This window comes from Desmodus rotundus, chromosome 11, assembly GCF_022682495.2.
Source record: "Desmodus rotundus isolate HL8 chromosome 11, HLdesRot8A.1, whole genome shotgun sequence".
Taxonomy (NCBI): Eukaryota; Metazoa; Chordata; class Mammalia; order Chiroptera; family Phyllostomidae; genus Desmodus; species Desmodus rotundus.
The window spans coordinates 88,409,526-88,432,465 of NC_071397.1; the positions used below are offsets into that span (position 1 = coordinate 88,409,526).

Below are 22,940 nucleotides of genomic sequence, written 5' to 3' on the forward strand. Positions count from 1 at the left end.
AGCGGACTGCTGGCTGCCAGAGGAGAGGGGAGTTGGGGGGCTGGGGGAAGAAGGTGAACGGATTAAGAAATACAAATTGGTACATACAGAATAGTCATGGGGATACAAAGTACAGAATAGGGAATATAATAAACATTATTGTGATAACTATGTATGGGGCCAGGTGGGTACTGAAAACACCAGGGGAGGAATACTCTGTAAATTATACAACTGTCTAACCACTATGCTATAGACCTGGAACTAATACAAAGTAATATTCAATGAAAACTAAAATTGAAAAATAAATTTTGAAAAATAAAATTTAAAAACTAAATTATATTCAGTGAGTTCTGAGTTGTCTCTCGCTAGGAATCAATGAAAGCCTTGCAGGTATGACAGTGACAATTACCTGTTTTGCTCTGGTCTGGGTCCAGCTCTTTGTTCCTCACTGTCCTGTTTCTTCCAGCTTTCTCCTCTGCAATCTGTACTGTTCTGATGCTATGTCAGGTCATTTAATACTGATTGCTCATAGTTCAGGTTTCAAATGACAGTGCTCTTATTCACTGAATACTAAGCAGCATTTCCTTTAGTTATAGTGGTACAATAATGCCTGATACAATTACAGTACAGGAATTCCTCCTGTCTCTTATTTGAATGGCCCTACATTTTCTTTCTGTCTCACACTATTCTTTCAGCTGTCTCTGGGCTTTGCTCTTGGGTTCCTGTCTGTCCTTTGGGCCAAATGATAACTTCTGGAATGCATCTGAGCCTAAAGTGTTTCCCACATTGGACAGATTCTTGGATATCTCACCATATCCTCTAGCTACAGGAGCCCAGAGCTTAACTGTTTACCTATCTGATGCCTGCTACAATGTATACGACCCACATGTTTTATGTCAGTACTAAATTAATACTAAGGGATCAAAAGTAAACAAACACGATTAATGGGACATCTTTAGACGGTGATAAAAAGATGTGAGTAGACAACAAATAATATAAAATACACATTTTACCAAATTCTAAATTATCTCATGAGAGAAAATAGTTAATTTTAAACCAAACCATGTTTTTGAATGTTTTGTGTTAGAGTTTCGAATAAAAGTTTTATTAGACTAAAAACTTGGTCCAAGTCCGTAAGTATACAGCTAGAAACACTGAACATTGTCATACGTATAAGCTCTTAAAAGTCTCTCTCCTTCAAATTTCTACTTGAGAATTCTACTTTTAAAATGTAAAACCCCAATTCACATATTTGGGGCCAAGGATTCCGTTTGTGAGAAGTTCATTATTTTTACTGCTTCTTCTACTTCATGTACCCTTTTTTTTAATGTTTCTTTTCTTTAAAAAAATTTTTAATAATACTCAGTATAGTTTCTGTCTAAAGGTAGGAAAAAGGGATCATACACTTCCAATCAGCCCAATCCATTCATTTTCACTAGCCACTTGGCTACATCTAACTAAGATTACCCGAATGTGTAATTCTTTGAAGTGCACGTGTTTATTGCCAAGAAAAATGGAAAGTTTGTAGTATCTCCACTTTGGGGTGGCTTCCAGTTAGCTAGGTAGGAACCACTGCTCAGAGGCCAATAGCTGGAAATCACAAACACAGCCATGCTGAAGTCTGAGACAGGCTACCTTCTCCATCACAAAACTTCAATTTGTAGATCATCGTCCTGTTAAGAACTGTCCTCTGAAGCCCAGCGGTAGAGAAACTACTATTGACTCTGTCCCAGTAGAAGCAACTATAAAAACGTAAGTTCCTTAAATGACATAAGAATGTATTTTAATACCACAGATTATGACAAAATAAATACTGTTTTTTATTACTAAAACTAGAACTTATGTGTTGGTAGTGTGCCAACTGCTTTGCCGTCAACTGTAAGCAATAGAAAATGCAACTCTAATTGGCTTGTACACAAATATGTCATCATATCCAACTGGAAGTCAAGAAATTGAGCAGACTTCAAGGCTAATTTATCTAGTAGCCACAACTTGAGTTCTCTTTTCTCTGTCATTTCATGTGGGCTTTATTCTCAAGCTGGTAGGAAGATGGCCCCACTAGTCTGGATCACGTATCCACACAAAACAGGAACCAAAGGAAGAACGAGCATCAGTTCCTGTTGTTCTTTATTAAGAGTGAATGCAGACAGACTCATAGATGGAGAGCAGGATGACAGCGAGCGAGCGGGCGGGGGAGGGGCGGTTAGGGGGAGGAGGGTTGGAGCAAAAAGGAAAAAGGACTCATGGACATAGACAGCAGTGTGGTGATTGCTGGGGGAGGGGGGTATAAGGGCACTAAATGGTAATGGAAAAATAATACAATAAAGATTTTTTTATAGTAGCTCCTATAGACCCCTCTCCCCACTATCCCCTCCCCACTCCCCTGTGGCTATTGTTACAATGTTCTTAATTCAATGTCTCTGGTTATATTTTGTTTGCTTTTTTCTTTTGTTGATTATGTTCCAGTTAAAGGTGAGATCATATGGTATTTGTCCCTCACCGCCTGGCTTATTTCACTTAGCATAATGCTCTCCAGTTCCATCCATGCCATTGCAAAGGGTATAAGCTCCTTCTTTCTCTCTGCTGCATAGAATTCCAAGGACAAAATCAAGCGGGAGGGTAGAGGTGGGGGAGGGAGGTGGGACTGGCTGGAGTGGGGTGGAGGGAAGGGGAGAAAATGCAGACAATTGTAACTGAATAAAAATTAATTAATTAATTAAAAAATAAAGTAATAAACTATCAAAAAATAAATAAATATAAATAAATAATTGAATTTTAAAAAAGATTTTTTTAATTAAAAAAATAAAATCAGGATTTCCCAAAGGGGTTGGGAGTGAAAACACTACTCAGAAGCTGCCAGAAACTCTTTGTGTATCTCAGGGGCCCATTTATATCACATATTGTTTCCTGAACTAATCTCTATCACAAGGGAAATGCTTGATTTTGCTCCCCTCTGGGTTCCTGAACCAAGGATGAACGTGTTTTCTGATAGCGTTTTGCCTGTCTCAGCAACACCGTGACTGTGGCGTGACGTCAGGCTAAATCTGTAAAAATGGCAAACTCAGCCCAGTCTAGTCCCTTCTTCCAAACTTCCACTCCCCTTGTATCTGCCTGCTTTTTCCACCTCCATAGTCTTCAGGGAGTTGTTTTCAGTAGTGGTATGATTTAAATTGTGCCCCCCAAAATTCATATATTGAAATCCTCACCTCCAGTACCTTCGAATGTGAGCTTACTCAGAAATAGCTCTTTGCATATGTAATTAGTTCAGATGAAGTCCTTCTGAAATGGCGTGGCCCACTAATCCAATGTGACTAGCATCCTTATACAAAGGGGAAATTTGGAACCCCCCCCACACACACAAACACACATGCTCAGGGGGAGAATGCCGTGTGAAGATGAGTAGAGAGGTCAGTGATGCTTCCACACACCAAGGGATGCCAAAGGTTGCCAGCAAACCACCAGAAACCAGGCGAGAGGCCTCGGCAGCTTCCCCTGCCATCCTGCGGAAGGAATCAGCCCTGCTGACACCTTGACCTCGCTTCCAGACTGTGAAACAATAAATGTCTGTTGTTTAAGCCAGCTGGTTTGTGGTGCATTTTCACGGCTCGCAAACTAGTAATACACGTGGTGTGCCCAGTTTATACAGGGTGGTTCATTAGGAGCTTCCTCTACCAAACCTGGAGTGAAACTCTTCCTTGCCTTAAAAGAAGTGCACATTTCTTCTGTGCCTTTAGTTTTCCTACCTGTAAAACAGGGAATTAATAATAATATCTACTTCTTAGCCTTGTTGGGAAAATTAAATGATCTGATATATGCAAAGCCCTTAGAGAACAGCCCATGGAACGTGTATGCTGTCAACAGTTATTAGCTATTCTTGACCTTCACTCATTGAACTATACGCCAGACTCCGTGATAGGCACTCTAGGTACATCACCAAACAAAATAGATACAAATGTTTACCTGCATGTAGTTTACATTGTAGTGAGAGAATGCAGACATTAAAACAAATGAGACAATTACGTAATATGGTGGCCAGTAATAAGTCCCATGGAGGAAAAAAAACAAAAAATGAGCCAAGGCCGGGCTGAGGTTGGGTGTGGTGCATCTCGGTGGGCGGTCCAGGAAGGCATCCATGAAGGAGGCACAGAGCAGCGTGTGCAGCCCTGGAAAAGAGCCCCCCAGGCAGACAGCACAGCAGGTGCTGGTTCCCTGATATAGGAGACCACATGGAATCCTCAAGGCGCAAGAACACCCATGTGGCTGGGGCAGAGGGAGGCGGAGGGCAGTAGGAGATGAGGTCAGACACCAAGAGGGCCAGGTTGTGTAGGTCCCTGAAGGCTTTGGCCTTCCCCCTGAGAGACATGGCCCATCCCTGGAGACTTTGAGCACAGGAGTGCCACGATGCATGCGTTTCCTCGGGATGCCCCTGCCAGAGTGTGAGAGCGGACAGGGGAGTGGTAGGGGCGAGGGGGAGGGAAGGACAGAGGGGGGAGACCAGATAGGAGGCTATTTCTGTAGTTCAGTCTAGAGGTCATGCTCTAACCAGGCTTGTTCTGTGGGGGGGCGTAAAACGCGGACTATAGATACTTTGACAGGAGAGGTGACAGCTTTCCAGATAGATTAAACATGATGTCTGAAAGAAAGAAAGGAGTTACTAAAAGAACGACGCTGAGGTTTGGAACCTGAGCAACCAGAAGTTCTGGTCCCTTACCTAAACTGGGGAAGGCTTCGGGAGAAATGGATTAAGGAAGGAAAGAACGAAGTCATTGTCATGGTTGTTCCTCCTCTTCCCCTTATTATCTTGCCATTATTATCATTTTAATGCCAGGTGGCTTCCTCAGTCCTTATCCTTAGTTCCATGTCCTATCAGATTTTCTTTTCTTTTTTCCCTAGCAGGTAATAAGCTGATGCACAGCACACCCTCCTATTTGGTCGGCACAGGACACCTAGCTGTCCTTTCCCTACTGCCGTGAATAGTTAGCACGACCTTCTGTCCTGGGAACATAACCTTGACTCTCTCACCCCTCTGCTACTACAGCCACACCTTCCTCCTCAGCCCTTCCAACAGTATCTTCATTAAAGGAAACACCTGCTTCTTCTTTTGGAAATTTCACTTTTCTTTGCTTTTCCTCATTTTAGCCATTTTTCTTCCCCTTACTCCAATTTCCAATGACTCCTTCCACCAATTCCTTCCCACTAACGACACTGTCTCCTCTCATTCCCACGAGCTCTCCAGGGACTCTCAAGATGAAAATAAATCTCCCAACCGATCCTCCCAGCACATCCCTCTCCTCCGACTCTCAGCTGAGACCCTTTGCTGCATAGAGAGTCATTTGCTGTCTCTGAGTCTGAGTTTGTTCCTTTGAAAACTAAAGGAATAAACTAGATGAAAAATAAGAAAAGACAGTTTGCTCTTTTGAATTGTAAACAAAATTAATACCTTTTTAAAAAAAATTCTATACACAAAGGTCATTTCAATTCCTTTATTTAGGAAAAATTACAGGGGATTTTGAAATACACCGGACAATCCGATCACTGAAGCCAAGAGAAGTTATTCCAAAACATTTTTATTAGCCCTAAAATAATTTTGCGTATCAGAGCAAAAAAAAATTTTTCATTCAAAAAGGATTTTCCTTTAGTGAAAATTATATAACTAGATTTCATAGACATTAAGGAAATTCACACACAAATATACAATTAGAAATATTTCATTTTTAAGATTAAATTTTATACAACACATTATGACTATAAAGGGGTTACTTTAATGCCATAGTTATCTCCATTTCTTTTCAGCAAGGGAGCTGGACTTCATATTATTCCGTCTTGGCTTATAAATCTAACTTTGTAAAACTGTAGGAGAAATGTGCCTGGTCCAGCCTGCCCTGACCAAATGAAATGCCATCTGCCCTGAGGCCCACAGTTATAAAGCATCTCTCCCTCCTCTGAATGCCACTGGGTCTCGCCTTGCATCCTTCTTATTCCCATCCTTCCTAAGCCAGACTCCTTCATAGCTATCAATAAATATGTAGGAAAGACAAGTAAATGAGAATTGCAGGTTCATAGGAACAGTATGGGCTTTGACTCAGACAAACCTAGATGTGTATCTCATTTCCTCTGTTTATTCACCATGTTATCCTGTCCAGTTGCTTTAACCTCTCTGGGCCTTAGTTACCTCATCTATATAGTGGAGATAACAAGGCCTCTCTCAGAGGGTACTGCAGAGATTAAGAGGGATAAGACGGTAAAGCACCTAGCACATAAGAGGCACCCCATAAAAGTCACTCCCCCTTCCCCCACCTAGCATGACATCCACAGTTCAATCCTATGTCGTGCTAAGTTGAACACAGGGCTGTTCCTAGGCTACGCGCTTTCAGAGGCAAAGTCTCGTTCGTCTTTGTGTTTCCAGTAGGATCTAGGGACAGGCGGTGAGCTGCACATGCTGGAGGCGCAGCGACTGTGTCCTGTGTGTTGTTATTGTACTAAACTGAGTGTGGACCAGGGTGGGTCCCCTGCGGCGGAACAACGACCTACGGATTGGGGCTCTGTGAGCTCTGTCGGTAATACAGAGTGAGGCACAAGCAGGCTTACAGTTCTTTGGGTGGAGAATAATATAATAATGAATAAATAATAAAACAAGAATAAACTTGTTTCACGTACTCACACCCCAAACCTACTTCTGCCCCACCCGTATAGCTCCTCTCGTGAGCCGGGGCTCAGGCCACTTTGGCTTTGAGACAGCCCGCCAGGTGTTAAAGTAGGCCGTACAAAACACAAGCACTCTCCTAAATTCTTTGGCAGCTGATCAGAATGCTTTTCCATTTCTCATGGTAACAACTGCTGCAGAAACAGCGACCTGACTTCTGCGATAGAGAAACTGAATTCACCAGTTTGCTGGCAGAACAAGCTGCGCTGAAGCAGCACCGAGTCAAAAAACTCCACCTCATCCTTGAGTAGCCAGGAGCCCTCAAGCAGCTATGCGTGTTCACTGAACCTCAATTAAAACAAATAGAGAGACAGTAACTCTACTTTGGATGTTACATAGGGTCGTGGGTGGATCAGGAAGGTGATGCCTTGGAACAGACTTTGAAGCAGGATGCAAAATCAAGGTCTAAAAAGCCACCGATTTTGGTCACATTGAGGTCTTAATTAGTCATAGCCCAGGCTTCTACCCTTATGTCCTTCTTTGGCAATTGACCAGCTCTCATTTTGTAATTTCAGCAGAAAATGTGTGTGTGCGTGTGTTTGTGTGGGTGGGTCGGTGGGTGAGGGTGTGTGTGCACACACACATACAAGTGATGAAGTCTATACAACACCCTCTTTTTATCTGCGTGCCACTCAACAAGGCAGCAAGGAAGTGCAGCGGTGAATTCACAATACAGCAAATCCAGCGTCTGTAAAGCAAAGGGCGGGTCGGCTTGCCCGCGGCCAGACCTGCACGCATTCCCTCTCTGTCTGATGCTACAACTACACTGCACAGCCCAACTGCTGTGGCTTTTTCTCCTGTGTTGGTCACAGCTTCCTTTGTAAAATATTTCAAAGACGATACAGCTCAACCAAAGCATAAGAGAAAGTCGGCCCCAGACTACAAGAGGCAGGTTGGGGGAGAAGCCAGAGGCCTGTCTCTTCAGGTGGAATCTTTGTTTCTAGGCTCTTGTACTACCATCGCTCCATGCTTCCACAGGAAATTGGGAGAGGGGAGGCAGACTGGCCACCTACACACTGCATATGGAAGAACGCACCTTCCCAAATTTCTGAAAAAAGTCTTCTTGTGCCCGGGTCAAGGCGTCTTCATCAATGTACACGGCCGGCCTTTTGGCCACGAGGAAGTACTGCACCTTCCTCAGCTTCCAGCCCATCACGTAGTGGAGCCAGCCGCACACGGCCGCAGTGGACCGGCCAACCCCCGCGTTGCAGTGAACGTACACGGTGTGTCCATTCTCGAGCAGCGCGTGCAGGAGACAGACCGCCTGGGGCAGCATCTGTACCCGGCCTGGGGTGGAGAAAGCACAGCACAGACACGTGAGTAGTGGAACTCCAATATCGCTGCTAATAACAACCCCTCCAGCACCCTGCAAAGTCACAGCACTGAGCAGGCAAGGCAGGGACGATATAACCCGTTCCGTTCCCCGGTCTTGAAGGGAAAGGTGAGACAATATCGACTCTTGCTAATGACAGAGTAGGAAGGGCCCTTAGAGGTAATGGATCTGCTCTGAACTGCCACTGATTTGGCTGCTCCTTTGAGGGACTTCTGTGTCCAGCTTCCCTTCAGAGAAAAGTTCGCTGTGGCCTGTGGTCAGATGAGCGACTTTGACACTTATCCATGCACACAGACCAGGCAGAGGTTTAGAGGGTCTCACAGAGAGCCCGACAGGTCCTGTCACCTCAGCTTCCTTTAATCCAAAAGGACCTTCCGGGTAAATGTCCGACAGAATTAGTGGGTCTTGATGAAAGATATCCATCTCGTCCATTCAACATATGATGCTAGCTCTCCTTTGTCCAATGGAACGACTAACATTAATTGACACACACGGGATATTTGATACATTGTTCACTTATTCCGTCACGGTGCAGTGGGCATCGCAACTGATTCAGTCTCTCCGTCACCGGGCAGTTGTGATTACAGCTATTGCAGCTTCGTGATTACTTTTGCAGTTAAGAGATGATTAAAGTATCTCCTCATCACACAGAGGAGAGAGGATACACAGGCTCTGCTCAGGCCTGCTGTAAGAGATCCCCCTAACATCATCAAACTCCTGGATGCCTGCAGTTTCTTCTGCATGGAGGTTCTCGGTCAAAGATATTTAGCGGATTTGGGGGAGGGTTGGAGAATGGTCTGCATAAATTACTTCAAAAAGGGAAGAAACAGAGAAACTGCGCAGAGGCCTGGACTAAAACGCTGTGCCTATGATTTGACAATCTCGAGCTACTCTCTGTCCTCAACCACACAGATGCAACGTGTGGCACCCTCCATCCAAGGGCCACGGCCTTCACGCTGCCAGCCCACTGGAGGACCGGAAGCCCTCCCTCGAATGATTTCACTGGGCGCTGAATTCTCCCAGGAGAACCACTCCGGGAAGTTTAGGCTTCCCTCTTTAGCTGTCCTCTTTCACAGTGCAAGTGGCCCCGAAGGGGCCAGCATAACACACCGTGATCAGGAGTCGGCCCCTGAGGACGGGTGTTAGTTACCAAGGACCTCCGCGTGGCCTAAGCGCCCTCAGCTCCCACTCCACCCTGCAGCAGAAAGTCTACGGGAAACCAGGACAATATTCTATGTTTGCTGCTGATGCTCTGCTGATCACTGTCACTACGGGATCTCGAGATCAGTTTACAGACGTCTGTAACTGGGACTCCTTTAGGCAGGGCCCACTGCACAGTCCCTGGGGCCCCAGCTCTCTTCGTGTGGCCTGCCTGGTCCCTGAGGGCCTGTGAATTGGAGACACACCAGCTCTAACTTATTGCGTAATTCCTCTGCGTCCATACTGAGCCATAACTCTGACTGACTGACATCTCTGTGCTTGGTTGGGAGGTGCTCCCAGGTTAGACCTGGGAGGGACTGCTATACAGTCAGTCGTCTGTGGCACTGTCCCCGAGGCAGGAAAATGTCACTGGAGATGTAACGAGGTGAGAACACTGTGCACACCAGAGAGATGTCTCACTGTGCGTCTCAGGAGAGTACTGTGCAGTCAGTCCACTGTTTGAGTTGGTGACTAGCGGAAGCAAAACCTCCAGGGTATGTCCGAGGGGCCTGCTGATAGGGTGAGGCTGGCTTAAGTTTGGGGCTTTTGTTGCACTGAAGGGGTGTTAGAGGTTTACTCCGAGTAATAGTGGGGGGAAGGGAACTCCCAGTGATGGATGCAGGAAGCTTGGGTTCTTCCTGCTCCTCCCTAATCCACCACTTGACAAGTTCCCCATTTACAACAACCTCTCCAGCTACCATGTACACTGCCAGGAAATAGATGTATTTTAATGTGGGTTTTTATTAAAGGCCAAATATATCAAGAGAGCATAGCTGCCATTGGCAGGAGGAGCTGCTGAAGTGGGATTCCCAGCCCCTGGTGCTCAGCCCCTGCACCATTAGGGTGAGTGGCCTGCCCCAGCCAGGGACTGCTGGACCCGTCAGGGTCCCTGCCCGACAGTCTCTCTGGCCAGAGGCCCCCCCCGAGGAAGGCTGTGCGCCAAACGGCCAAACGATGCGATATCGCCCCTTTTCCTTTGTATCTGTGAAAGATTCTCCCAGATGCATGCAAAGAGTCTAGAAGTTGAAACTATTGCAAATGGATATGCGTTTAGAAGTTGAAAATGGAAATGTGTTACTTTGAGATTCTATGATCTGAGACACGCAGTCCTGAAGGTTGAATGTCAGCGACCACGTAGGAGCTCTGTAAGGCTCCCAGTTCTAACACAGGTCTCACACACCAGGGGTCTTCTCCTAAAATCACTCAGCCTTCCCACTTAAGAACTGGCAAGCCAATACTTAGACGACATAAAGAAGAAAAAATAACAAAAAGGAGCACCAGACAAGCAGCGGGTTCAGGATGCCCGCCCACCTCAGCCTGGCCTCAGCTGGAGCCCTCATTCATTGTGATCTCCAGGGGCAGCACAACACCTGCTTGGATAACAGCTCCTTCTACCCTTGGACCAGCCATGTGCTGTTCTAAGCAGTGAGTGTGCACAAGCTCATTTACAACCACTTCCTGGCAACAAGGAGCCTGGTACTATTGTTATCCTCCGTTATGTCTGAGGAAACTGAGGCTCAGAAGTCTTCCCAAAGTTATTCCCTCTTGGCTGCTCAAACTCAGCCAGCCAGAAGCCACAGCCTCCAGTCTTAGCCTCTGTGATGCTGTCCTTCCCTCCCCTGTCTGATCAGTGGTGCTGGCCAGCACCATGCTGTCCACCTGAGCTTCACGTCAGCACCTGCTCCCCACCTGCCTGGTCACGCGCTGCTTTCAGCCCTGCGGGAGGGCCATACCTGACCTGGGGTACACACCCCTACCCCTAGCCTAGAGGGGCCATGTGTGCCCAATGCACCCGCGTCCCTCTGCTTCCAGACCATTCCAGAGAGCCTCCGCTAACATGGAACCCACTGAGGGACAGAACGGGGTCCCTGGGATCCAGGCTCGCACAGAAAAGCCAGTGTCAGCCAGAGCCCCTGATGTTTGTTTTGTGTATTTTGGCTCCATATAAAATTTAATTTGGTAAAAAGTCCTTATTCTTAAAAACAATTATTCCTAAAGGCAAGACAGAAATGCATATTTTTAATGTAAAATAGTCCAAATTTTAAATGTTGGCAACTAAGTGGAAAATCTGAAACCCTGTGCCGGCCAACAGAACCCTCTGCTGCCTGTGACTCTTCCTTTGGAACTGTCAGCAGGCCCTGGCGCTCAACGGACTCCCAGAATGCCGGAATTAAAACAACATAAAACAAAGCCCAGCAACACCAATTTGCCCTGCGACACTACTAAGCCCCTCCGATCTAACTTCCGGCCACACGTCCTCTAGGTTAATCCAACTCCGCAATGACTAAGGGCCTCCCGGAAGCATGCAATGAACAAGCAAAGGCGGTGAGAAGGGGCACAAGGGGAGCTGGGGTGGCCCAAGACACGGTGGCCTGAAACTAGGGGGGAACCCTGACGACAACCAGGGTTTAGCTGGGGCCGGCCCCGAATGAAATCATTCCTGGCACAACTTTCAGCCTTTCTGACACACGCAGACACACACACACACATGCACACACACATGCACACACGCACACACATATCTTTCCTTTCTTAATCCAGGGGCAGATTTATGGCCGAATATATTATTCTTCTATTTCAGTACATCTTCTTTCTCACCTTTGCATTATAATGCAGATAAGGTTCATATTTTCTGTAACATCCTTTGGTAGAAATGTAAGGACTTGGGGCTAATAATACAGTCCCAACTTCGTAATAATTTTCAAAGCACATTCACATCCATCATCTTTTTCTACCGTTATAATCCTGTAAAGCAGAAATTACTATCCCCATTTTCCAAGCGCAGGAACTGGCCGGCCCAACAGCACACAGCCACACAGCGGTGACAAGGCTCACGCCGCGGTGCTGCGGCCCCAAGGCCAGTGTGCCTGCCTCACGGCAGAGCTGGACCCAGGGTGTGGAGTCAGAGAACAGAACTCGGAGGGAGACAACAAGGGGGTAGCTGGGGACGGGGCAGCCCACCACCTCGTTTGTCGTCCCAGTGCTGCCCCAATGGGGCCAGCGCCCCACCAGGGTCCTTCCCACGTGCAGGAGAACTGCATCTTAGGGAGCACGCTGGTTTTTCTCAGGTGAATGCCAGATGTGGGAGCCTTTTGTTTCTTAGGTGAAAGACACAAACCAAAATGTTTTAAAAAACAAATCAGAAAGAAAAACCTAACCAAGCCCTCAGCCTATGACAAAATGTACAAACTGAGGATCGATGGCACAAGAATCGAAACAGGTATGTGACAGCCCGTGGTGACAGTCGGCCCTCGCCAGCTGTCTTCTTCCTCAGACGTTAGCTGACAGCATTATGTGGCTCAAAACTCTTCCAGATGGACTCTTCTCCAGCGTTCTAAAAATATCCGGCAGAACTAATCTATACGTTTCCTGTGCTGACACTGTGAGCCGCAGAGATGGATCTATTGGTCAAACACTCCTCGGGGGTAGACGCCAAAATGGACATTAACCCTTTGCCTCCCCCCCAGGGCAGGCTGAACCAAAGAAACCCTTCGTGGAGAGTTGGGGTTTGGTCTTTGTCAGTGGGAGCTTTCATTCTGCCGTCATTTCATGCAGTTGGGGGGGGGGGCAGATGCTCCACTACTGTGACTGGGACCCCCATCATCGAGGAGCGATCTTATTTGTCCCTGTTTCCCCAGCAGCACCCAGGTCAGATCATAATTCTCTCTTCACAAAGACAGGATCCCCCCGAAAAGGCTTTAACACTCCAGTGGGTGTTGGGAATGAGCATGCAAACTCCTGGTCCGTCGCCATGGGCTGGAGTGGGATGCATGCCGAGGGCACCTCAGCGTCGCCAGCCTCGTCTCACATCGTATCCCAAAGGGATAACAGTGCTAACAAACCAGAACGGAGCAAGCAGAAACCCAGCCACCTCCTGGAAGCTACAGGCACACTCCCTAACCAGTTCCTCCGTTTTGAAACCAGAGAAACTAGCTGGACAGGACAAATACGACCTAGATTCGACCAGTGCTGTCCTGTGTCAATGAAGTTGGCGGGTTTTCTTTTCCTCCCTTGGAAAACAGACAAAGCCTGTGCGGCTAAATCAAGCTCCTCCGGATCAGTGTTACCAAGGGGAGTACCCAAACCGCCCTTAAGGAACAAAAGTGATATTGCATCCCCAGCGACAGGGCAGCTCCCACACAGACCCACCAAGGGGTCCAGCCCAGCTGGGGGGACCACCTGAGGTTCATGAAGAGCCCATGCGGCCCAGGTCCAGGCAGCCTGTGCCTTCAAGGTCTTCTGTCCTGACCAACGCCTTGATTATACTGACTCCAAGGAGCCTTATCTACCTCCCTGAAAACCCATGACTTTGCCTAATCCCAGCTAAAGATGAAAATGACAGGCTGGAAGTGCAGTGGTCTGTAGAACGGGCATGAGGAGTTCATGTGAGCATGTACCGTGTGTTGGAGCAATGTTCTGAGTCAGCCCGTCTGCCGTGAAAGCCAGGCTGGGTCTCTCCGTTTCACCCTGGCCAGCTTACTGAAGTCCTGTACCTCAGTCTCCTCCTCTGTAACATGGAGATGACAGCGTCTGTCCAGACTCTTGTTGTGACGATTAAAGGAGTTAATGCATGCAACTGCTTAGAACAGTGTCTGGTACGTAACGTACTTTGGGGGGAAGAGGGTTGATGATAGAAACGTTTCCTCCCTAGGCATCACAGTCTTTCTTCTTTGCCCCCAGCGTTGACCAAACTTCCCTTAGCCTGTGCCATTTTCATAGCTCTCTGCTGCCCCCTGCTGACAACTAGTTTGTACAACCAGTGTAACTTGGTTTTCTTGGCTATAAACAGCTCCATTCCTTTTCTTCAAGAACCCTATTCTACAAAACAACCAGGCTGAAATATAGATCATTCCTCTAACATCCCTTGGCCTACACTTTGCTGCATTTGGCATTGACCTGTCATGCCCACCTCAAATGCCAAGACATTCGTGCCGCCTGCCTGTTCTCCATACAAAGTGGTCCTCCGGGGCCATAACTCTCCCAGAGCGCATGATGCATCCCTCCCGTCACACTCTTTTCTGTACTGTAGGCAGTTCAGAACCCGTCTGTTTCTCCTTGCCATTAGATCAAAACTATGCCCCATTTGTCTGTTTCCCGGGCAGCACCCCAGTCACACCCTAATTCTCTCCTCACCAAGACAGGCTCAGCCGGTACCTGGGCAGTAGATGCTGCCGCACTATCACCGCCCGTCCCTGCCCTGCGTTCTCTCCCTCACTACTTGTCACTTTAACGTGGCTCTACCCTCCTGACTGCGTCCCCGACCCGCTCCGGGCCCACCCCAATCCATCCTCTACCTAGAGGAGAAGAAAAGGCTTATTTTGGCATCTCTCAGCCCACAGCTCTTCCCGCTGCTTCTCATCACTTTAGGGTAAAGTCTGAAGTCCTTATTGTGCCAAGTCCCTGCAGGACTCCCTTCCCGATCCTCTGATCCGCAGCCACCAGGCTTGTTTTCAGTTCCTAGGACCCTCTGTGCTCTCCTGCCTTAGGGATTCCTCGAAAGCTGCTCCCTCTGCCTGCAAGCCTCACCGCCAACCCCACCCGGCTCTTCAGATCTTAGTCCAAACACTGCTCCCCCAGAACACGCTCCCTGAGGCCTTCCTAGATCCGCGGTCTGTGCACACTCTCCTACCACTATCTATGCATCTTTCCACCCGATGGCGACAAAAGCCCAGCCCAGTGGGTAACTTCTATTTGTGGTCGTTTAATGTTTGTCGTGCCTATGGGACCATGAGCTCCACGAGGACGGGAGTTGGCCTGCTCTCTTCTCCGCTGTGTTCCTGGCCACCAGCATAATGCCACACACACGGGAGGCACACAACAAATACATGTTTAATGGATCAATGAAACAAAGGACCCCTGCTAAACAGAAACTTAGCTAAGTTGTCAAAAGACACGTATTAAACCTAAACCCTCTTTTTCAATTCCATTTTTATCATTCATATTTAGGTCAATCAATTATAGACAGAAAGGCAGGCAGGCAGGCAAGCAGATAGAGAGACAGACAGCCAGCCAGGCAGACAGATGACAGCTTCTCTGAAACACATCTCACAGGAAGCCAGAGGGAGCCCAATGCTCACCTGTGGTGCTCATATCCGGCGTTGGCATCCAGATGTAGGCCAAGCCTTCCTCCTTGTACAGCTTCATCATAGTGTCTGGAGACATGGGTTCGGGGTAGCGGTTACAGCCCGAGGAATTCTGTACAATATCCCACTCAGTCTGGAAGTTCATTACAGCTGTAACACCCAACTCATGCTTCAGCTTGATGGTCACGTGTTCCACCTGCCGAGGGCAGCTACCCAGCCAGAGATTTGGTAGAATTCTAGAGAGAACATATGGATTCAACTATTACTAATGTCGTTATGATTTGAGATTGGAGGAGCTGCATAAAATGTGGCATTAAAATGCAAATAACCTTCAAGTCTGGCAAAGGAAGAGATATAAGAATATGAGAACCAATACTGTTACTGAAAGAGATAAATACTGGTAATGTAGTTTGGGGGGAAACAAGTAATTCAATTAGCTAGAATGCCGGAAAACAGGCATTAGCAAACCAAATCTAGTAATACACAGGGTCGGGCAGAAGAAAGGCCTGTTTGAGCGTGGTTGGTAGGGTAATAATATGGATGTAATAATTTACAGTTTTAATTTGAACATTTCACCCACAATGTCACATACAGTGTTTGAGTGTGATACTGTTATGTCATAGAATTACATGCTTATGATTTTGTAATAAAAGATTTTCTAATAAAAAATGGATGTTATTTGTGCCAGGCCCTATGTAAAAATAAGTCTACCAAGTTTACGTCCTTCGTGAATGTACATGTGGTTCAACACCAGGAAACCCATCAACGTATTTCAAATACCAACAAATGAAAGGCCAGACTCCTGTAATTATACTAATAAATTCTAGAAACCACTGGCTAAAATTCAGCAATCATTCTTATTCTAAACTCTATTCGTTTCAAATAGTATGAGGCCTTTTAAACATACTGAATACCAGAAACAAACAACAATCTTTTTTAAATAAAATCAAAGTAAAGATTACTTCCATTAGTACCCAATATTGTTCTATATGTTTCATCTAATGCTACAAGGTAAGTAGAAGGAATTATAACTACCTTTAAAAAAGAGAAAATATTATCATTAGTTTTTGAAGTATGATTACCTAAATATCCTAATTCAGGGGTCAAAGCTGGAAAACCAGTCCCTAAGAGATTCAAATACAAAAACTATGCAAAGTATTGAAACTATTAACATTAAGATATCTGGATGAGGGAAACTACAGAAAAATCAAGCAGCTTTTCTCTGCACTAGCAATACTCAGACAGAAATGAAGCAGGTGGGGGTGGAGAATCTCACTCAGAAATAATAACAAATTAAAGAATATGCAGGAATACACTTAACCAGAAAGCACTACAAAATTCTACCGGAGGACATTAAATACACAACAACCAATAAATAGAAGGATATGGATACGTGTGATACTGTGATTTATTATATGAAGTATATATTTGGTCGTCCTCCCCTAAACACACAACGCCTAAAACTCTAGAAATTTCCCTTTCCCAAGTGTTGAGAGTTACAAAGGTATCCTTTTTTTATATGAATGAGGTGACTTTCGGAGAGCTCCTAAGGATGGGGGTTGATAGCCAGGAGACCCAACCACGTGATTAGAGGGCTGGAAGTTTCAGTCCTACCCCCTGACCTCTTAGAGGGGACAAGGAATGAAGAAATTGAATCAATTACCAATGGCTAATGATTTAACCACTCCTGCCTGTGCAGCAAAGCCTCCATAAAAGCCCAAAAGGAGGGCCTTTTGAGAGCCTGTGGGTTGGTGGAGATTGGGGAGAGTAGCTGCCTGGGAAGGGTGTGGAAGCTCTGAGCCCTTTTTCCCCCATGCTTTGCCCCATGCATCTCTTCTGTCCCATTGCTCCCAAGTTATAACATATCCTTTTATAATGAACTAGTGACCTGCTAAGTAAATTGTTTCTCTGAGTTCTGTGAGCCACTCCAGAAAATGAATAGAACTCAAGGAAGGAGGGGGTCTTGGGAACCTCCAATCTGTACCCAGTCAGCCAGAAACACCAGTGACAACCTGGGCCTGCAACTGGCATCTGAAGCTGTGCAGAAGGGAGGGGCGGTCTTGTGAGACCAAACCCCTAACCCGTGGAACCTGCTGCTGTCTCCGGATAGACAGTGCCAGACTTGAGTTGAACTGTGGGACACGAGAGGGTGTCTGAAGAGCTGCTTGGATGACGAGGAAGTCCTTACCCCCCACACATTGGAACTGGGCCCCAGAACCCAAAAGATATACCAGCTCTTTATCTGGAAGACTTAAAATTATAAAATGTGCATATCATAAAAATGTAAATTTTTCCAAATTCTTACATACATCTAATGTGCATCATTATAATCTATTGTATATGGTATACATTGTCTTGTTCACTGAGTATTTTACATGTAGACATTCTCTCCAGACCTAAAGGGTAAACTCTCTATTCCAAACTACGTGAATCATGTCCCTAGAACTTTACCGGGTTTATTATAGGACACCCAGACAATAGCTATCAGATGATGATGGACGACAGCACGGCAGTGTTCCCAGTACCTCCCTTCAAGCGTGGAGGACTAAACTCCCTCCCCGCCTTGATGTGAGACATGGCCACGTGACTTGCTTTTGTCAATAAAAGGTGAGCTGAACTGACATGCGTCACTTCCGCAGGGACATATTTAAGGACTTATGCATGCTTCTCTACCGTCTGTCTCTCCCTGCGGCAATGACCGTGAAAGCACATGTGGATGCTGAGCTGCTAGCCGACTAGAGGAACCCGAATGTTAAGCTCCGTCAGGCAGGATGGCTGCCCTGGAGAGCTCAGGCTTGATCTGCTGAGCCGACTTTGGCATTGTTTGTTACCACCGCGTAACCTGACATGTTCTGACTAATACAAACTCTAAATCATTAATCGTCTGAAGCCTCTAAAATATGCAGGAAAGAAACTGAGCAGAGGGAGTAAACTTGTATTTAACTACTTTCGCTTTAAGTTTAGAGTAATCATTCTCAACTGGAAACAATTTTGCTTCCCAGAGGATATTTGGCAATGATCATGGAGCCATTTTTGATTGTTGCACTGGGTGGTGCTACTGGCCTCTATTAGGTTGAGACCAGGGATGTTGGTGAGCATTCTACAATGTACAGGACAGGTTCCCACAACAGAGAATTATCCAGTCCAAAATGTCAGTGATGCCAAGGTTAGGGAGTTGTGATTTAGGAGAATAAAAGTGAAATCAAACTTCTTACTATTTGTAGCAGGAAAAGGAATGTGGAACAGGAGTAAGCCCAACATATCTGACACAGTTTGTGGCTCATCAGTTATGTGATTCTGATTATAATACACTATCTCATGTCATTTTAAAATACAAATGTATGTATATGAACATGAGGAATCTAGAGAGTAAACAAAGGCCTAATATTAGAGAGTTGACAAGCACAATAAATTTTTAGTGTGGCAAAATGGAAGGGGCACTAACCACAAGCCAGAAAAACGGAGTTCAAATGGAAATTCTAGCACAGCGTTTTTCAAAGCACTTGGTAATAACAGTCTGACCTTAGGCCAACTTATCATCTCTGAGCTTTTGGTCTGCTCACCTTTAAAATAGGTCTAAAATAAAATAAACTAGTTGACAGTACCTTTGTAAGGAGTAAAAGAAAGTAAACAAGTCATCTGAATAGCACACTAGTGAGTGCACAATAAACATAAGTGGACTTTATGTCTAGTTATTATAATGGACTTACTGTAGAATTTATTTTGTATAGTAATGGTCATTCCGATAATTTTGCATTGCTCAGTGTATCCTTTCTTTAAATGTTGCAGAGAATCGAATATTCACCCTGTATTTTATATGAAATCCAGTTGTTGTTAACATAACAAGCCAGCTGACTGAACCTCAAATGTGGGTATTGTCATTCCATCCTCAATGAATATCTTCCTGGGTCAAGCATTGTCTTTCTAATGCTTGCACCCTATTTACCCTCCAGGAGAGAATAAACCAACTTTTCATTGTTGCTTGGGTTCTCAGTCTTATGGGTTATTAGGAAATTCCTTGTGGATTACTGTGGGAAAATAAAAGAAACAGAAGTTAAAATAAAGAGAAAAGTGTGAAACCTAGGGAAGATTTAATGGTCCTATGAAGAGGGATGAAGGATCCAAAATCTTTTTCACTTTAAATCCTGACCCTAAAAAATTCTCGGCTATCCCATTAGGCCCAGTGGATTGAGAGAAAGACCCTTACCAGGGCCACTTTTCAGGTGCCCCAGAGCTGCAATTGACTAGGTCATGCTATCTGATGGAAACTTCATTACCCCTGGGTCATTGCCCCTTCCCTCTGGCTGTTAAGTGAGACGAGAAACCTACCTCCATCTATATGTTCCATCCTCCCTTAAAAAGTCCTCCTCCAAACACCTGCTGGATGCCTAGTAGCTAAGAGTGCTGGGCTGCCATACTTATGCTTCGGGGTTTAACTTGGAATATTAAAGCACCCTTAGCTGGAAAAGAGGGATGTGGACACCTCAGGGACACAACCAAGAAATGGAGCCATTGGAACAACAATGGATTGTTGTTGGCAAAATCTTAAAGTGGACAGGTGAAATATTAAAACAAATATTCATGACAGGCGAGCTGAATTCCAAACATTATCCAGAGTTCACTTGAATATTGTATCCTTTGGGTGAGTAGCACTGAGTATTTAGCTAGTAAATAAATGCCAAAATAAAATGGCTAGCATGCAAGACTTGCATAAAGACCAAAGAGTAATTCAGAGAGATATACAAAGGGAAAAGTGGGGCTTTTGAGCTTACTAGAAATCAGAATCTCAAAACAGAGTAAGTATATACAATCACGTTGTGTTGCTAAAAAAAAGGGGGGGTTTTATTCCATCATCTCATTCATCCATGGTCTTCAAATACATTTAAACTAACTGGGAACCTCAGGAAATTAAGAAAAAGCCAAAGAGGAACAGAACCAAACTTGGTACCTTAACACATATATTTCCCACATCTATTTTCTAATGGAAATAAACCCTTGAAATATGCACCCCCACACTTTCACACACATGTAAACACTAATTTCTATATCGGATTATTTCCAGCTTTGGGGTAACATAATTAATTCTTCCTCTAGAAATGCCAGAAGTCAGAGTCCATACTTAAGAAATGAGTATAAAACAATTCCTGATTTTTAAAGGAAGATGTCCTGAACCTAGGAGACAGATAACTAAAGCTAAATTCTGAAAACGAGCACTGTATTGAAAGATAGAGAATTAGAGTAATAAAGTAAATTTACTGAACCATTATATGGAACATAGAGACAAAATACCAGACTTGTTAAAAACACACAAATCAGTGGATTCTGCTCAATCAGACAGTTAAAGTGGCCTTTACACTCACATATTTCAGTCTGTTGTGTCTCACAGTAGGGGATGTATTTCTAGTTATATATACACTAGAAGTAATGACATGCATGATTCACTTTCCAAATAGTAATTAAACTCTTACTTATCCATTCAAAAGAGAGTAACTTGACATCATCAAAAATCAATTTTTACTCATTCCATCTTAGTTTTAATCTTCTTTTGGAGTTAATGATACTTTAAACAATTTTAAAAATCAGATTTTTTAAAGGTGAAAAGAAACTTTTTGAAATGTGGGATTTAAGGAATAAAAATCTTCTGTAAAGATTTAATGCAAGTCACCCGGGCTGGTATAGCTTAGTGGATTGTCATGGGCCTGTGAACCAGAGGGTCTCCAGTTCAATTCACCGTCAGGGCACCTGCCTGGGTTGCAGGCCAGTCCCCAGTGTGGGGCATGCAGGAGGCAACCACACATTGATGTTTCTTTCCCTTTCTTTCTCCCTCCCTTCCCCTCTGTCTATAAATAAATAAAATCTTTTAAAATTTTTTTAAAAGATTTAATGCAAGACATACCAAACTTCTAAGATATCATAATGGAATAAAATATATAGCTTATATTGTCAATTACATTGTGAATCATCCAGAGAATTATTTTATAAAAAACTCACTATCAATGTTGAGTTATATCAGAGCTTTCTGGCAACTTCGCTACAGATTATTTGGAAACTCAAACAGAAACCACTGAACCAAATGGGAACTGCCACTCAGCCAACCCAGAAGAGAAGCTCCCAGACCCGGCTTTGCTTCAAGTCACGTCCGGCGCTTTTATAAAAACTGCCCTCACCAGGACCTACGCCACAGACACTCATAAAATGGCTCTGGAGCGAGGTGTGAGATTCTGTGAGTTATTTTCCCTTAGAAAGTAACCAGATTATGTATGCTACCAGCTTAGCAGAACCCAATAAACATGTAGGAGAAACTCAGTATACAGATCTTAATACCTCTTAGTAGAAGTAAAAAACATGGAAATAAGAGGACATGGGCTTGCTCACCTCCACACAAGTACATCGAAAAGGAAGTCTTTACCTTTTCCCCCAAACAGTTTCAAGAGTGCACATGATGCCTAGACAGAGTGAGGAAAGGGGTCTGCTACGAAAGAGAACCTGTGCCCATGTGTTTCGTGTATAGTTTCTTTAAAAGTCAAATTAAACTTACTTCTGAGTCATGGCAAATATTTAATATGGTTATAACCATTAATAATGTGCTTTTATAGAAAAATGTAACCTGGGTTTTGACTATTGCCACTCCGATTCAACAAGAGTGGATTTAGATAAAAATCCGTCCTCATAACACTACCACGTAGCCAACAACCAGGAAAAGGAAATGCATGGCTGACATTTCTGGAACTGTACCGTCTTGGACTGCAAATCAAAATCGATTTCATTCACTGGAGTGAATCTGGGTGTGTGGTTCCAGGTAGTCACATCACAACACTACACCATTGGCTCCAGGCCGGGCCGGGCCCTTGGTACAATGGCCACTGAGGCATAAGAATCAGAGCCAGTTTACTACATCTCAGCTCTCAGTTAGAAGGGGCCTCACTGGCAATAACAAGTACAGCAGGCAGAATATGCACCCACATGCTACGGGGAAAAAGGAAAACACACAGGGTACTGGCAGGAGGAGGGGCATGAAAAAGACAAGAGATGTCGGGAAGTGAGACCCACATCAGAAGTTCCATCAGTAAGAGCCAGAGAAATGGCAAAATAACCTTTTCCTGAAGATGACAATTAGCATTATTTTTTGACCATAGGGCAACCACAGGAATGGTGAACATAGGTTTTTGTTTATGTTTATGTTCATAGTGTATGAACATAGGTGTCTGTATATTTCTTACCAACCCCAGAGACGACAACTACTAAACTGCAGTGCCTTCTTCCTAGCCACGCACACCCAGCACCATTCCAAAGATGGAGAAAGTGGGCTTAGCAGAGGCTCCTCATAAAACCCAGCTAAGGATTTAGGAGCAAAAAAATATAGCACATTTCCTAAGATGAGTAATTGTGCTACATTTACCTTATTTAATATTTTATGGGCAATTTGATGTGAAATTAAAATGTGATCTGGCTTTTAAATAATGGGCAGAGAAAAAAGTCTATCAGTCTTATAATTTAGATCTCATTAGTGAAAAAGCAAGAGAAACATTAAAAGCAACCCCCCAAAACCTCTAAGCTTCATTAGCACATATAACTCCTTCTGCAGAAAATTTGTCCTCTGGTGTTAAGTTTTAAGTAATTAATGCCAAACTTCTAACCCAAA

General features: G+C 44.7%; 1 protein-coding gene across 3 annotated transcripts in view; it reads right to left on the reverse strand.

Annotated features, from left to right (window-relative positions):
* Positions 1 to 5,448: 5,448 nt before the first annotated feature.
* EPM2A (EPM2A glucan phosphatase, laforin) overlaps positions 5,449 to 22,940 on the reverse strand; it is a 74,021-nt gene continuing 56,529 nt past the window's right edge. For 2 of the 3 annotated variants that reach the window (XM_024552091.3, XM_071219648.1), the window contains exons 3-4: positions 15,293 to 15,534; positions 5,449 to 7,969 (exon numbers count right to left, since the gene is read on the reverse strand). In XM_024552091.3, coding sequence (XP_024407859.3) covers positions 7,692 to 7,969; positions 15,293 to 15,534 — 520 coding nt within the window. In that variant the 3' untranslated portion in view covers positions 5,449 to 7,691. The remainder of the gene's footprint in view (positions 7,970 to 15,292; positions 15,535 to 22,940) is intronic. The other variant, XM_053914273.2, reaches the window with a different exon arrangement.